Raw genomic sequence first — 16,778 nt, 5'->3', positions numbered from 1 at the left:
GGCCTCCCAGACAGGAAGGCAGCTATTCTATTATATCCAGTTTATTGATGGATTTACTGGATTTATGAAATCGGCTGGGGCAGAGAAGGAGAGTAATCCAAGCTTTCAGCATTTAATAGCCTTTGAAGTGATTCATATTGGAAAAAAAAACTGAGCAAATTTCAACCTGTTCCATTTTTTCACTCTAAGGAAATTAATGCTTTTATATGTCACACTGGAACAGCTTTTTAATCTGAGAGTTCAGGTTAAAATAAGATAGGCACATTTTATGGGAACATAAATAAATCTCTGCAGTATCCGTTAAGGCAATATTTGTGCCTTAAGGCAGATGACATTTTCAATTCAGAACTTCCTTTATGGGGAACAAACAAGCAACAATAAGATAGAACAAGATATGCCCTGGGTCTGCATAATGCCACGGGTGAGCAGTGAAGAGAGACACCACTTTCTCTATTCTAGAAAGAGAATTTTTCTTATGGCACAGATTTGCAATGGACCTGAGACACAAAAAAAATCTAAGATTTTGCAAAAGAAAGCACCAGGTTGAAACCCTTGCTCATTCCTCATTGGTTATTAACAATTTATTTACATTTCTAAGCTAATAATTGGTTTTATTATGTTACACTGATTTATTACAATATCTTTTTTTTTTAGCCTTTAAGGAATCCTTTGCAAGGATTTTAAATGGAAGCTTTCAAGCAGAAGCTTCAGTGAATATTTGCATTGGGGCTTCTCAAAAGAAACAATGACTTAATGATTTCTCCCAGGGCCTGAGGTGGCTCTAGAGAGGCTGAGTGTACTCTCTTGTATTGTCACTGAATGTGCCCTGCCTGTCAGCATTGAGATTTTCTACAGTGAGCTGCACAACAGTGACATAAAATGCAGAGGAAACAATTCACTGCAAGGAGAAGATTAGGTCTGAGTTCCTTTAAAAGGACACACTGTGGTCTTCCCCTAATGAAAGTCAGGCATCTATTAATAGACATAGATGCTCTCTGGCTCATTATGGAAACAAAGCCTTCTTTCCCAGAGTTTTTCAGGAATGGGCTTCTCTTCACCCAGCTCTTTTCTCCCACTGGTTTTGTTGTGTTGTCTTGGCCTACACTAAAAAACCCAACTGCTCCCGTGTCCCCCACTGTCCTTGCAGGGTGAGCGGACTCTGTGCTGGGGTGCAGGGTCCCCAGGTGTGGGGAGATGCTTTATAGGCTTTCCCACTTGGCATAACTGCAAAGCTTGGCTTTACCCCCTACCCCTCCCAGGGTATTGCTGGCTGTGAGGACCTCGCCCAGGCTCATCCATGGCTCGATGTCATCACACCAACAGCTTTTGTGCTTCACCCACACTGTGCTCCTGGCACAATCCCTGTGAAAGCAGCTTGTTCCAAGTGTCACTGGTGTCATTTGGCTTTCCTTGATTCCCCTCTTCAGCTCTCCCCTCCTTCCATCTTACAACCAGAGCACCTTTTAGACTCCATTGCACTGCTCCTAGCTTACTGCAGGATGTAGCAACTTTGAGAACTCCTTATTTTTAAACAAAACATATTTATGGTCCATATTTATATGACATATAATATATAAATATATTCTATAAACATATACTATAAATGCATGATAAATAACGGTTCACATTTAACAGATGAACCGTTTTGAGCTGTAATAGGAGGAAAAAATCAAATGTTTTTGAAAGATGTCCCTTCACTCAGTCAGTACTGAGTGATTCTTTTCTGAGCATAAACAAAAAGCAATCTAAAGTTGGCTTAAATCTCTTGCTTCTAGCTTTTAAACTATTTTAGCAGTCGCATATCACATTTTAAAGCTTTTCTTCAAAAATATTACTACAATCTTTAATTAAAAAGCTAATCTAAGATTATTATGCAATTACATTATTTCAAGACCTTGAAATTAGGAAAAACCCAAAACATATATTCAAAATATATAACATCATATTTCAACTTTTGGTTACACTTACCTCATTTAAGCTGTTAAATTGATCAGTTGCTTCTTTTGGTGAAATGCTTGTGCTCTGATCTATTCTACAAAACAAAATTTTAAAAATCATTCAATAGATTGCCTATCTGTGCTGCAAATATCTCAAGCTTTTCATCATGTGTGTATGTAATTTATAAATTACAGAATTATTCTGTTTTACTTAAGAAACAGCACTTCTATGAAAGTAACATCTCTATTTTTTAACCCATTCAAAACAACAGTGGTTTTATTGGAATCCTAAATAGTACATTTAAACTGTTAATGAAGTCCTGGAAAGTATGACATTAATATCTGGGCTCACTCTGTTGTGACAAAAAGTTCTACAGATGAATGATCTGTGAATTGGTGAGCTAACAGGGTTAATGCCAAGAAAAAGCTCAAACACATGCTTAAATCTAAGCACAATTTGTCCCACATGCTTTAAATCAGGAACAAGAGTTTTCCTATATCACAGCCATAAAGAATAAATCTTTCCATATTTAAATTTGATGGCATTTCAGGCTCCCAATCTTCTGCTTTTGGAAATTTCAGAAAGGCCCCAGAAGGCATCTGGGGAAATCCTGGGAGAGAGATGCCCTCATTTTCTAGTGAGTGTCACTTGGCTGCCATCAGAGATGTCCACACCTTTGGTTTTCTCTCAGCGTTGCTGTTTCTCCACACGAGAAGAGGAAAGGAAGGCCCCGGACTACTGAGGGGCAGATCTCTTCCCCCTGGCTGCGGCCACTGAGGAGCTGTGCCCCACCCATGGCCCGCCCATCTCCCAGCCTCAGGGTTAGCTACTAATTCAGTACACCAAGGAATGAAACTCCAGGCTGGAAACAGCTCCCCACAGACTGATCAGCCCCAGCAGCCTCCCACCACCACTCTGTCCACCCCCAGAATGAGCTGAGGTTTCCCACACCTGATCTCAGAGCCCAACATGGGGGTACTACAAGCTGACTCTTGACTCAGGGGAAGCAACAAAACTGCAGCTGTCTCAGAGAATGAGATTTGTCAGTGCTGAAAAGGTGCTGATGTCTGCTGGACCCTGGAGACTCACTCAGAGATGTGATCAAACCCAACACAAAACCCAGATGTCTTTGCACAAGATAACTCATCTTTTTCTGGACATAGAGTCATCCCAGCAAAAAGAAATAGCTGTAAAATCCTCTAGAGACCTCAAAATCAGAACAAAGAGATGCAGAGGTGTTTCTTGTAGTTCTTCCTGGATTTGTGAGGCATTTAATGACTGAAATGATGGCTATGCCACTTCTCTTACCAAAGCAGACACATTAGATAGCTACACCAGGATGAAAAACCACTTGGCTCCAAACAGGATCCAAGATGTGCAATTCCCATAGGAACAGAAATGAGTCATGAGAACAGCAAAAGGACTAATTTAATAGGAAAGAGTGAAATATTTATAGTTTGGTTTAATAACACGTAAGGAGGCAGCTGCAAGGCTACAAACAGCTGAAGAACTAATTCATTAATGAAGAAAAAATATTTAAGGTGATTTCTTGCATTGAACTAGAGCTAGACATGAGGGAAAGGATGAAAACAACACGTGTCAGACTTGCACATTTCTGGTCTTTGTTTCGATAACACCTTTCAGGGTGCATAACAGAGCAAATGGGAACTCCCTTTAATATAAAAAAAAACCCAACTTTTTTTAGAAAGACAAAAACAAACAGTAAATGCTAGCAGCACTCTGTACAGGAACTGTACAAAGTTCTACATCATTCACAGCTGTACACCTCCTGAATCTTGCACTCTGGAGAGTAAAAGGTTTACAGCAGCCATGAGGTACCACATCTCATTCAGGCTGATGCTCTTGCCAGCTGTTTTAGGATGCCCTTAATCTTTCATTTTACTGTTCCCTTTTACACTAGAAATACTGGAGTAAGATGCTCTTATTTATGCATTATTTGGATTCTGGAGATGCTGAAATCATTAGGATGAGTAACCATTTCTGGGTGATGAGCATTTGCATTTTCAGTCTCCTGTGTGCTGAGCTGATCTTACTCTACGCAAAGTTTTGGGGTGTGCTTTTTCATTTTCACCAAGATTAATTGCTCTGCTAGGCAAATGCAGGTTTTCTGATTGTCACCAGGCAACACAGGGCTTACAATTTAATAACTATGGTTTGGATTCTACTCTCATTAAAAGTCAATCACAAAATATCCATTAACTTCAAAAGCAGCAGCAACAAGCCCTCATTTTCCATCTGTGCTGAGTACATTAAAATTATTTCAGGCCTTAGCTGAAATTTTGAATAATTGCAGGCACCGTTATTTTGTATAATTTACATCCCGTAAAATAATGAAAATTTAATTCTCTCTGTGGCTACTACTCAAAGATATGTCTCTCACCCTTCTTTATAGACTGGCTTTGGCAGAATTATCCTTTTCTCCATGACAGAGATGGCAAAGATGCAATAAGTAACATGTACATTTGAGGTTTGTGGATATAAGTAAGAAAAAAAAAAAAAAAGGAAAAAACCCCACCTAAATTCTAATTACCATAACAGAGCTCCTACTTGACTTCAAGGGGGAAATAAATTTGCATGAGCACTGTGCTGTTTAAAATACAGACCAGGACATGTGAATTTCTGAATTATGAACAACATCACTTTTAAACCTGCATAAAATTCAAATAAAACCACATAATTTTAAAAGCTGGGGAAGATGTTTGAAGATAACTTAAGCAATTCCCCACCACATTTCCTCTGTGAAACCCAAAGAGGAGCATTACCTTCTGTAACTTGCAAATGTCACTGCAGCCCAGCTGTGGTGACACAAACCCCATCCCCAGGCTGTTTATGTGTTTATGCATCACAACACCACACATGTGTAGTGTCTTGGCATGGGTAATGCCAGAGTGAGTCCTGCCCCTCAGCCTCACAGTATTGTGTAGCATGAAACTTTCCAGAGTCACCTGCAGTGTACCCTGGCCCAACACTCGTCCCCTGTGTCCAGTCAGGAGCTAGTGAGGGTGGCCGGGGTGGCTGACAGCTCAGCAGTGGCAGTCTCAGCTCCCTGGCAGGACACTGATTCAGCCTGTCCAGAGTTACAGCAGAGCACACCACCAGCACCTCTCAGCACCCAGAAAACAGAAGGCTCCTTTCTGAGACCTTCCCAAATGGAAAAAAGCATTTTGAAATCTAAACTGCTGCAGGTGGATGCTTCAAAAGCACACCTATGATTGATTCCTTAGCGAGCGGTGCAGAACCGCAACAGGCTTTGGGGTCAACATAAAGTGCACACCTGCAATGAAAGAAAAATCCACCTTGAAGGGCCCAAGGGCAGTCCCTGAGTGCTGGAATGGGAGGTCAGACAGAGAACCAGTGTAGCAGTGCCTGTCTCAGGAGTCCCAACCCTTGTGTAACCCAGCCAGCCCTTGTTATTCTTACCATGAGCAGCTCTCATACTCAGCAGGTGTGGTCCTTACTGGGGCTGCAGCAAGAGCTGCTCTTCTTCCTCCTCTATCCTCCCCCCATCCCCACTTTTGCTTTTTTTCTTTAATTGCACTGCAACCCAAAATCTTGCTCAGAGACTTTTCCCTGCCTTGGTACAAGTATCAGTAGAACCATAAATACCAGTATTTCAATGCCACCATCTCTGAAGAAATTGTTCTTAAGAACCAGTCAGTCATTTCCCAGCTTTCTCCTTGCTTACCTGGCTGCCTGTGCAGGTGAGGAAATGCAGCCTCTCAGGCTCTGCCTCAGCCATGCAGGTCTGCACGGGGACATCAGGACTTCTGCAGCTTCCCTGCTGCCTCCCTCTCATCTCTGAGTTGTAGCTGTTCAGCAGAAACCCGGGAAACCTCAAGGGTTCCCACCTGAACTTGCACTCTCAAAATATTCTTGCCTTGCAAACGTAAATACTGAAAGTCTTGCTAGAGCTTGGCCTCCCCTCAGGGAAGCACAGAAACCTCAAGAGGCTCTGGCTGACCCCAAGATCCAGGGCATTTCCACCTCTACTGCAGAACAATCACAGCTCTGACACCAAGAGCCACCCTACAGCCTCTGCCAAAAATAGAGTTACAGAATCATGGAATAGGGACCAGCCCTGGGACCAGATAAATCCTGATAAATGAAACCACTTCATTCCCAGTTTATTTGGGGAATGCTGAAGAGGCAGAACTTTCAGGAATTTTTCTTTGGCAGAAAACTTCACCCCAAACTGTAGTTCTGAATTCCACACTGACTTGACATGCAGCCTTTGCTGAAGCACTGACCTTCCCACTGCCCAGGGGTGCTTGGTTTCAGCCTCCTCTCTCTGTAGCAGACACCTGAGAAAAGCACCAGGCTCTGCTCAGGTACCTGCACACAGCCTGCAGCCCACTCCAGTTTTGCTGATTGCCTTTGAGAAGGCAGTTGGCAGAAGCAGCTATTGTAATCAAGTGTATTGTTCCATACTGGCTTTTCTAGTCTCTGTTTAAAAAAAGGCAATTCCTTTATTTGTTCCCAGGACCTGTTTATAACTTTTATCTCCCTTCTATCAAGGCGCAGATTATATTGCACTCATATCCAAACCCAGCTACACACAATGACCAGAGCAGTATTCAGAGTAATCACTGGCAATAGTATTAGAAATTCGTGTTCTGGAAAAAAGGTGCAAAGGTTCCCTTCCATGCAGATAGCATTTCATCTACTAAATTGATGCTGATTTTCATAAATCATACGTGATAAACACCTCTTGAGGTTGAAATCCGTGCTTCACAGGTCAGGTATAACTTAGCCAAAAACAAGACTATTCCCTTATCCTTCTGACTGCAAATCTCTTCAAGTCTACTCTCCCATTTCCTTCAAATCCGACAAAACTTTCCTTTATTGTTTCAGTGATTACCATAAATTGAAATTACCCCCTCAAAGAAACAATACACATTTTTAAGCCAATTCTGTGGATTGTTGCTCTTACATGGCCTGGTTTGTTCTTCTCTGTCACACATCAGTTTATGAGAATCCCTTGTTAGAATATCCTAAACTTGGATTATTCTGCTTAACATGAACTGTACTGAAAAGCTGTTCATATTTCAGCAGTCTTTAATCCATATTTAGACAAGTTAAAATTATCTGGTTTTTAGCTGCCTCACAGATTTCTTAAAAACCTCTGTAGAGTTCAGAGGTATTTAGACCTTTAATCCCCAATGAGACTAAAGGCAGAGCTGTAGCCCCCTGCAGCAATTCAGTTAAAGCAGAAGTAACAGCAGGATGCACTAGAAACAATCAACCTTGATCCTTTATTTGAGACAGAAATAAATCCTTCTTCTGCCCTCCCCCTACACATCTGATATATGAGGAGATGTGTATAGGAGTGCTCCTGCAGCAGTGTGTCCCTCTCCTCTCAAACCCCAGAGAGCTTTTAGTCTGACCTAGGGACACAGGCAGGTGTCATGTCCCAAAGCATTGCTATTTTTACCAGCAGCCCAGCAAAACCAGTGGAACACAGTGAAACTTGGGGCTTGTGGTGCTGGCAGATGTGTTCTGCCCAAATGTAGCTGTGATTGCTGCCTGTTGCCAACACTGAATGCTTAACCTTTGCGTGTCCCACAGCAGAGAAGGCAGAAAGCAAGGCAGGACATCATGCCCTGGCAGCAGTGTCCCAGCCTGTGCTGGAGTCAGTGCTGTGAGCCTGGTGCAGTCACCAGAGACCCCTGTGAGCTGACACATGGACTGGCCCCTGCTGTGGCCCTGCCAAGGCAGCACAGGGAGGGTCACCAGACATAGGTGAGTGGAAGTGCCCTGGGTGGTGGGAGTGCCAGTTCAAGGACAGTTACAATAAATAAAGTGTGTGTGTGAGGCCAGAGACCTCGTATCAACACTTGTTTATGTTTGAAGTTCCTTGTCTGAGAGTAAAGTCACCTACTTTCTTTTTTCTTTTTCATAATGTAATCAAATTGAAACATGGCCAGAATTGAGAAGTGATCACTGTGATTGCACAGCACTTAGAATGGTAAATCCAGGCATTCTTCTTTTACAGATTTAGCCCTTTTAGATAGCAGGCTTTCTAAGGGGCTACCATGGTGTTAAACAAGAATAAGCAGCGCAGTGAAAAATGGTTTAATACCAGGCAGACTAAAAAGGCCAAACAGTTGAAGTGGACAGGGGGACTTTGCTGTGGTTGCTGTTTTATTCATGCACACTCCACTCTGGTTCCTGTCTTTAAAGTTGTTGTGTCTCTCATCATGTTCCTTTCAAAATTAACCAGTTGTTTATTACCTACCCATACACAAACATCCCACCAGCAGAGCCACTGGGTAGGTCTGATACCACACTCAGGAAGCTCCTCTTTACTAGTCCATGGGATTCTTTCCTCTCCTAAGGAATGTCAGAAAAGGAGAAGGCAGGCTTGCTAATTAAAAATTCTTCCTGAGATGCAGTGTTTCAATTGCACATACAGGCATTGGAGGGCAAAAGCACTTGATTGTCCAAGCTAATTAAATATTTTTTCATTCTGCTAAACCTTCCTTTGAGTGCACAAATTAAGACCATTTACAATGTTGCCTCCTAAAAGCTGTGGAGAAGGCCACCAGCTGATGTCACATAAAGCACCAAAGTGCCATTGGATGGCAGCTGTCACTGCTGTCCCTGTCCTGACTGCAAACAAACCTTGAGCCAGTGAGCTCCAGCTGTCAGCCAGCTGTGCCCTGAGCCACTGAGCATCCCTGGGATGAGCTGCTGCTGCTTCAGACCCTCCAAAGGGAGCCAGAAACTCTGCCACAGGGCACTAAGGCTGTCATGCACATCAAGGCCAAGAGCAGAGACCTGGCTCCCCTGACAAACACTCTGTGCACAGAAAAGCAGAGCAAAACCAGCACCTAAACATGGGAAATTTGTGCCCAGAGATTTAGTAAGGACTAAATCTTATCCTTAGGACAGACCTTCACTGGTCAGTTGGGTGAGTTGAAACTCCAATTTTAGCCATTTGCAAGGCCATGATAGATGAAAGTAGAAGCTGTGACTTCCAATACTTACCAGAGCTGAGTTACTTCATCATAGCTGAGTTACCTGCCATCAGGACATGGTCAATGCCAGACCTGAGCACACAGTGCCCTTCCAGCACCAGAACAAGCACAGCTGCCACAGCACCCAGAGCCTAAACTGTACATAAATGGATACCCTTGCTATAATCAGGTGTGAAGGTTCCCTTTCCCATTGCTCAGACAATGCTGCTCTGAGAAAGAGAGGCAATTCAGCACTGGGGGGGGGGGAAAGGAAAGAAGTGGAGAAGTATTTTTGAAACTTGGCACAGAGGAAATTAAGTTTCTAAACTAAGGATGTTCTTTCTGCTTCAGCTGTAAGGGATTTAAAGAATGATGAAATTTGCATTCTTATCTTTATCCCTTTCACTTTCCCCAAACAGTCCTAGATGTATAAATATAGAATACACTGCCAACAAGAGCCAGGAGTCTGAATATTTTATGCAGTAGGCAGCAGATGAATTAGCCTTTCCTACAGTTCATCAGAAGTGAAACGTGCTGTGTTATCCCAAGTCTTACCTTGGCTGCAATCTCACCACTGCTTCCTGGCATTTCAAAGCCACATTCTGTGCATAGTTATTAGCTGAGCACCCAGCCTTCCCCTGCCACTCTGACAGGCCTGGCAATGCACACTCCAGCTCCTGCACAACAGAAACAAAAAGAAAAGCTGAATGCGCCCTGTCAGTACCAATCCAAGCTTGGCTAAATATTTTGCTTCAGGAAAAAATGCTCCATGAGACCAGGTGCTGGTTGAGGATCTTATTTTTTTGTAATAATCTTGAAACAACTGGAGAACACTGAAGATAAGAGTCTAAAAAAAGTAGTATGTTATTTCACTGGAAAACAGTTTCTGAAACCAAAGCAGAATGTAACTTTTCTCTTTTTTACTTAAATACCAGATTTCAGCTTCAGAGCTAAGAGGTTCTGTACAAATAATTCATTTGAAATTATTTATTCACATGTCAGTAAGATTTTATTACTTGGGAATCATCAAAAAAATCTGGCTGACAAAGGTGAGTGCAGTTAAATATCACTTAAATAAAATATGTAAAATTTAACCCTTTGCCTCTTTCCCTTCCCTAGCATATGTGTATCTTGATGAATAGAGTATTACTCTGGGAGGAGGGAAAGGCAGTGAGGGGAAAAAAGCCACATCACCCAATCTGCTACACAGAAAATAAAAAAGGCAATTAAGTCCAAAAAACTGAGTCACAGAATAGGAATGAGAAAAGTATCCATTCAAATCCAAGCTTTTGAAAACCAATTGGAGGGCTGTGAAAAGATGTGTTCGGTACTTCTTCATTTCCTTACCTATGAAATGGGTTGCAATATTTCCTTTGCACTGCAATGAAATAAGTTTTTTAAGATCTTTGAAAATGTGATAATCAAAGTGGGACTTTTTTTCTATCTCTTTATTAGCTTTTGTAATCAAATATTTTAGTCTAATAGTCTAAAACATTAAAATACAATTTGCGCTGCTAATGCAATGACTTTGCTCCAGTGTCAAAGCTTGCCTGGATGCATGGAAGTCAAAAGTTTGGGTAGGACTCTTCAGATGGGCACTTGCAGGGCAGAGAGAACACAGCAATTCCAGGTGCTTTCTGCTGGATGGAGGGGAAAGCTGTTGACAAGAGCATGTGCTGGCAGTAAGCCCTTGCTTTCAGGGTTGATGTTAGAGGACTTGGGTGGCTTTGGGTTGTTTCTGTATTTTTTTTCTCTTTTATGTCTTTGTTGCTGCTCAAAAATCATGTCATTAGGGTGTTAACAAGTAATACTAGGGATACACCCTTGATGGAATCTCTGTTTCTAAAGAGCAATGAAATCCTGATGTACCACAGGCACCTACAGCAGAATTGTCTTCTACTGCATTTTTGTTTCTTTTCACTAAAGAGGGTGACTTCTACAGTGAAATTGCATCATAATAAACATAAACAGAGTATGCCCAGAAACCAAAGCAGAACTTCCAGACTGCCTGATGTGTTGATGTGTTTTTGCAGCTGATGTGCCAATATCAGCTCTGGCTTTTTGATTACTGTGCACTTAAAAATCATAATTTTAATGTGAAATTATTGGAAGTTCTTTGACATACAAACAATTTACACACTTCACATATACTCAAAATACAAAACTTTACTCAGGAATTTTCAGCATTGTCGTATTTAGGCACTGATTGTCAGGCCACCATTTTTATAGCCATTTACCTTGATAATAAGACTTTAAAACTGAACTTTGATTGTTTCTGCCTATTAGCTAGGAAGTTTGGTGTTGTTTTGTAAATATGTCCCTGTATCAATAGGGAGTTTGAGGGTGACTCATTCAAGAATCCATACTCGTGACTGTGCACCAAAGGTGAGTGACAGGAGAAAGGATTGGGCAAGGAAAGCAGACTTTCTGTTCTTCGCCATCTGTTCCCACACTGACTCCCTGGAGTATGTTCTGGGCATATGCTTCCTCACCTCTTGAAGTCAAATACATTCTAATTAATTTGATTTCCTATAGATGAGTGCTGCAGACTTGATAAGGAAGTTGATGGAACCATGGAAAAGATGAAATCAAATAGCTGGAATACAGTGGTGGAGTCACATTCCAGCAGCCTCCTCTCTTCCCATGTTCTGTTTGGAAAGGTTACAGCAGCCTCCAGAGCCGGCTCCTGCCCCCAGGGAAATAACTGCAGGCAACATGCAAAGTACAGCTTTACCCTGCTGACATTTTGATATCTGATAAGTGGTCAGTTGAAGTCACCTGATGCTGTTCTTTTATTACACTTGGGTTTTTTAATCATCAGTGTAAATCTAATAACCTTTTCTTCATGAAGACCAAAGGCACATGACTACAGGGCTACAGTTGTGCCAAAAATATCAGAGGCACAGGAATCACACTTCAGCTGAGAGCCTTGTGAAGCTCAAAATCCCATCTTCCCTCTACTTGATCACAGCTGTCTGTTCCCTCTCAGTGATCTTTCTACAGTGGAAACCCCTTGGATTCTCACAACTAGAAAGGCACACAAAAATGGTTCCCATTAATCCTTCCAACACATGCAGCAAACTTATCTCCCAACAGCCTCTTCTAATTTTAAGGGGACAATTCTCTGTAAAAGGAACTTATGGGCTTATAACACATAAGAGGGAATAGCAAAGAGTTCCTTGGCTTATCAGAGCAACACCTTTAACAGAGATTCTGTCACTGCTCTGGTGTTACTCTTTCTGATGCCATAGAGAAGTCAGCTGGGGAAGTGAGGAGACTGCTGAGAAAGCATTCTGCCAATAATCCCAGGAAAGCAAGGAAGAACAGTTTAATCGTGATGTGCAGTGCATCCTGCTTTTCTTTCACAAATGCATGTGCTCACAAAGTGCTGTTTGTCAGCTGCTTGGGAGTACATCACTTATCCCATCCAGAGGCTTGGTGGCAAGGGGTTTCACCAAGGAAGGTTCATGCAGTTACAGTGTTTCACCACTTCTGTCTCTCCTAATTCAAATCCTTGAGCAATGTGAAAATTATCTGCCTGGCACTGTTTTTCCTTCCAGAGGCTGCATACTTAAGTCATGCTGGTGTTTTATGGCAGCCTAATTATATACTCAAAAAGTTTCCCATGAAAGAATGTCACCATTTCCAGTTAACCCCTTGGGGCCATGTAAAATGCCACAGAGCAGCAAGTCTGTGCTGTGCTGGCTTTCACTGGGTGAGAGGTACATGCAGGACACACACAGGGAGCTTGGAAGAGGCTGAAAAAGCAACAGATGACCTCTGAGACAGACCTTGCCTCATTTATGGCTTCTTCATGACTCTTGTTCCTGATCTGCTTCCACTTGAACTTCACAGGGCAAAATTCCCATAACTTTTTTCCATTCAGCTGATAAACATGCACACCTCATCTCCCTGAAGGTTAAATAATATTTCCTAGGAATGCAGTGCAGTGGCAAAAAAAAAAAAAAAAAACCTCCCAGTTATTGCTTTATTTCTGAATCAGCTCCAGAAGAACAGGCAGGAATTTTAGGGCAAGAGTTTGACATTGGTATTCCAAAAGAGACTGTGATAATACCATTTGCCATTTGGTTTTCATTTTCCTTCAGGGATTCAAAAAGGACCTTCAAAAAGGAACTTCAAAAAGTTCTCACTTAGAAGGTAAGACATTCTGTATAAAATTATGAAATCCCATTCTAAACTTGGTCCAAAATAATTCCTAGTCTATGACAGGCTTGAAGTACTTCAGAAAGAGCTCTGCAAATTCTATCCACAAGGAAGAAGAGAGGAGAGACAAAAAGTAGCCAAATACATTATACAGCCAAGATATGGAAATACAGACATCTGTATTTGTATATGCACAATTTTATGTAAATACAGACATCTGTATTTGCAGATGTCAGGCCTTGTGCCTACTACAGACCAACAAATCCACCAACATTAATATTAACTATCTTGGATATGAGAATATTTCCAGCTGAGGAGTTAAATCTGCACCAGAGCTCAACCCCTATACACTGCACATCCAACACAACTTGGGAAGCACCAGAGGCATTTTCAGCAGCTGCTGAGAGGTGGAATTCTAGAGTCAACAGAGCAAATGTACCACCAGAGGCAGCAGCAGAAGTTTCCTCATTTCTAGTCTTCCTTAGCACCTTTTACAAAATATACAGTTCTGCTCCCCCCAGCTCCACCTAGGAAGATGGTGGGGGATAGCACTGCTACCAGTGTGCTACTCCACTGCTATGGTCTTACTATTTAAATATGAGAAAAACAGAAATTAAGATGAAGGAAAACAGTGAAATCCCTCTATTTGCAGCCAAAATACAGTAAAGGAGATCATTGATCAAATAAACAAAACAAGCTGTCTAAATAAATATTTGCACATCTTCAGCTGCACTCTCCACTCACTTCTGAAAGCAGTTGCAGCACAACCCTCTGCAATTCCCTAGCAGAAAGAAACTGTTATTACAGGAGGGTTGCAGACTGCAGGTCCTTGGAAATCAGGGTAGATTACTGTGGTGCCTCAAATCACACCATGAATTACCAGGGAGTCCCTCTTTGCATTTCAAAACTTGCTTAGACATTGTGCCACAAGCTTCCCCCTGGCAAGTTTAATTTTTTACCTGACTTTCCTCGTGGCTTTTTCCATTTTCCAGCTTTGCAATGGGCTTAGGTTTCCTCAGCTTTAAGTTGCCCATTTCAGGCTTTAGAGCACAGTCAGTTAAAACCTGCTGCTTGTGCTGCTGGGTGTCTTGCAAAGGCAGCTGCCTTTCCTCTAAGACAGCAGAGTTGTCCGGGTAATTTTCTTTGTTATCATCGTCTCTGTAAGAAAATAAAATTGAAATGCATCAGGCAGGATTTCAGACATCTGTCAAAACATTATGAGGGAAGAAGAGCAACAAGTTCTTAGCTATTTATGGCATATAGCTTTTACTAAATTTAGTGGTCTACAAATCAGTTACAGATCTAAGTTAGCATTATTACATACTCAACTGGGAAGCTACTTAAACGATAGCTTTAGAGGCACTCTTGGGCTTCAGACCTACAGTTCCCATTCCCCAGATAAAATCTGAAACTCTTTTTTTCATGCAGAAGACTTCTCCCACCCAATGATTTGCAGTAGCCTCACAAAATATCATCACAGACAATAATTCCTCTCAACAGCACACCTCCCTTGTGTTGGTCTCTAGCTTTGAGGGCCATTGCACAGAGGGAAGGGAGGAAGCCACTCAAAGCAAGGTCTGAACAGCCAGGGATGTGTTTGGAGAAAACATCCTTACACCTGGTGTCTTAAAATACACTGTTACTCAGGGATGCTTAATCTGGGACCTGGGACAGACATTTTCAATCCCCACCCAGACTACAGTGTGCAAGCTCTGTCCAAGGAGACCTTGCTAGTGTCACCCACAGCCAGTCCCTCCAGCCTCAGCCTGCTCTCATGCCTTCCACAGGGAGCACCTTGGTGGCACCGCGAGGTTACCCCAGTGCAGGAGGCAGGGCTGCCTCAGGAGCTGGCAGTGGCATTGCTGCTCCAAAACCCCTGGCTAGAGTTGGTGTTCAGCTGGGATTTCAGATGTTAGCTCCAGCTGGCAGCATCCTAATGGTCAGCTGGGAGTGACCTCTCTCCTGGTGTGAAACTTCCACGGCTGAGGGAGTCAAGGGCTATTGAATTAAATCCCTCTGAGATTCATTTCTTTTTTTCCAGAAGGCATAACTTGCTAGTTCAATGTTTTCTCCTAAGGATTTTGAGCTGCCAAACTCACTTTCCATCTGTGGCCCATCAGCATCCAGATGGATGCTTGCAGGGTGCCTGTGGAGCTGAACACCATTGCTGCCCATGCCTTCTGCAAGTGTGCTCCAAGGCAGTTGTTATAGTTACAGCTTTATAGCCCACGAGCACCCCAACAATGTGCACCAGTGCTGCTAATTTTAAGGTATCCTCTGATTTTAAGATCTTCCTGAAAGGTTAAATTGCATTCCCTAGCAATCAATATGTACTAACATAGCCATGAGAGAGGCATGCCTCAAGAATACTTCAGTTAAATTACAATTTAAAGGATTTCTTTTTACCACACACACACAGCAATGAGCATATCCTTACACAGTTGCAAAACTCTGCTTACTACTGCTTTGCACCAGCTGCTGTACAGTAAAATTCAGTGTATAAACACCACAGCTGCATCTGAATGACAGGAGTATGATGTGAAGTTAAGAATACAGACCATAACATATTTACATATATAATAGCAACAGTAAATCATCTCCATATTGATCACACAAAAGTGCACAAGATAAATATGTAGAAATACTAACAGCTTTTGCAGGTAATACCCTAGAAATTCTGCATTCCCTTGAGAATAAAGGCTTTTTTCTAATGGTGTAACAGAAGCAGTCACAGTATCAATTGCTCCCAATGGATTTCAGACAAAGTTTGTAGGAGAGTACCTGGGACTGGAGCTGCCTGCTTGATCTTCATGCACAGAGTCTGAATACCCGTCACACCTTGAAAATGAACACAAGATAATTATTGGTTCTCTGCCAGCTGCAGAAACTTAGCTTTTAATAACATTACAGTGCAGCTCAAGCTATAAACACATTTTTTCTTCTCCTCATGCTTTAGTCAGGGTCATTTAATGCCATAACTGCTCCATGATAGTCCAAATCTCAGAGGAAGAAGAGGATTTGAGACGTTAAGTGTGCACAATTTGGTATATCATGTTCAGACAAATGGAAATAATTACAAGGAATTCAGATGTTACCATAAAAATCACAGGAAAATTACAAGAAACTCTGTATTCTAATTGCTTATAGTATACTTCACATCAACCTCAAAAATAATTAGACACAACTAAGGATGTTTTTCTCACAAACTCAAAAAATATTAACTGTGATAGACCAGTCACCCTTTATGCAGCAGGGAAAAAGAATCCCCAACTAAATTATGAAGCGAATGTTAGCCTTAAAAAGTGAACTAGCAGTATTTTTTAAGATGCCTGAACAATCATAATCAATTTCTTCCTTGAAGTTACAAACAAAAGAATTGTCCCAGGGCTGCCTAATCAGAAGAGAAGTCTGGATAAATATGCTAAACCACAACCACTGAGAGCTGAACATGACACTGTGGCTGCATGGCTGAACTTTGCAGGATGATTTAACCTGCAAAGCCCATGAACATCCTTTCTTCAGATAAACATGCATCTATAAGCATGCACTCCCAAAATATGCAAACACAGAACCTGGTATTGCTGGGGTAAAGTCAGGGCCCTCTCCTCACCCTCAGTTCATACTCACAGGGCACAGACACTAAGGAGGCCTGGATCCCTTGAAGTTTTCTGGCAGAGGAATCTCTTCATTATGGGGGAA

At 42.0% G+C, this 16,778-nt stretch overlaps 1 protein-coding gene across 7 annotated transcripts in view; it reads right to left on the bottom strand.

The window, feature by feature from the left end:
• FAM13C (family with sequence similarity 13 member C) overlaps nt 1–16,778 on the bottom strand; it is a 114,457-nt gene that overhangs the window by 25,801 nt on the left and 71,878 nt on the right. For all 7 annotated transcript variants that reach the window (XM_014267762.3, XM_074544650.1, XM_005488046.3 and 4 more), the window contains 4 exons: nt 15,861–15,917; nt 14,039–14,237; nt 9,471–9,592; nt 1,969–2,032 (listed from right to left, as the gene is read on the bottom strand). In XM_014267762.3, the coding sequence (XP_014123237.3) occupies nt 1,969–2,032; nt 9,471–9,592; nt 14,039–14,237; nt 15,861–15,917 (442 nt within the window). The remainder of the gene's footprint in view (nt 1–1,968; nt 2,033–9,470; nt 9,593–14,038; nt 14,238–15,860; nt 15,918–16,778) is intronic.

The sequence above is a fragment of the Zonotrichia albicollis genome, chromosome 7, assembly GCF_047830755.1.
Source record: "Zonotrichia albicollis isolate bZonAlb1 chromosome 7, bZonAlb1.hap1, whole genome shotgun sequence".
Taxonomy (NCBI): Eukaryota; Metazoa; Chordata; class Aves; order Passeriformes; family Passerellidae; genus Zonotrichia; species Zonotrichia albicollis.
Note: the sequence above shows the minus strand (reverse complement) of the source record. Positions and strands in the feature narration are given on the sequence as shown.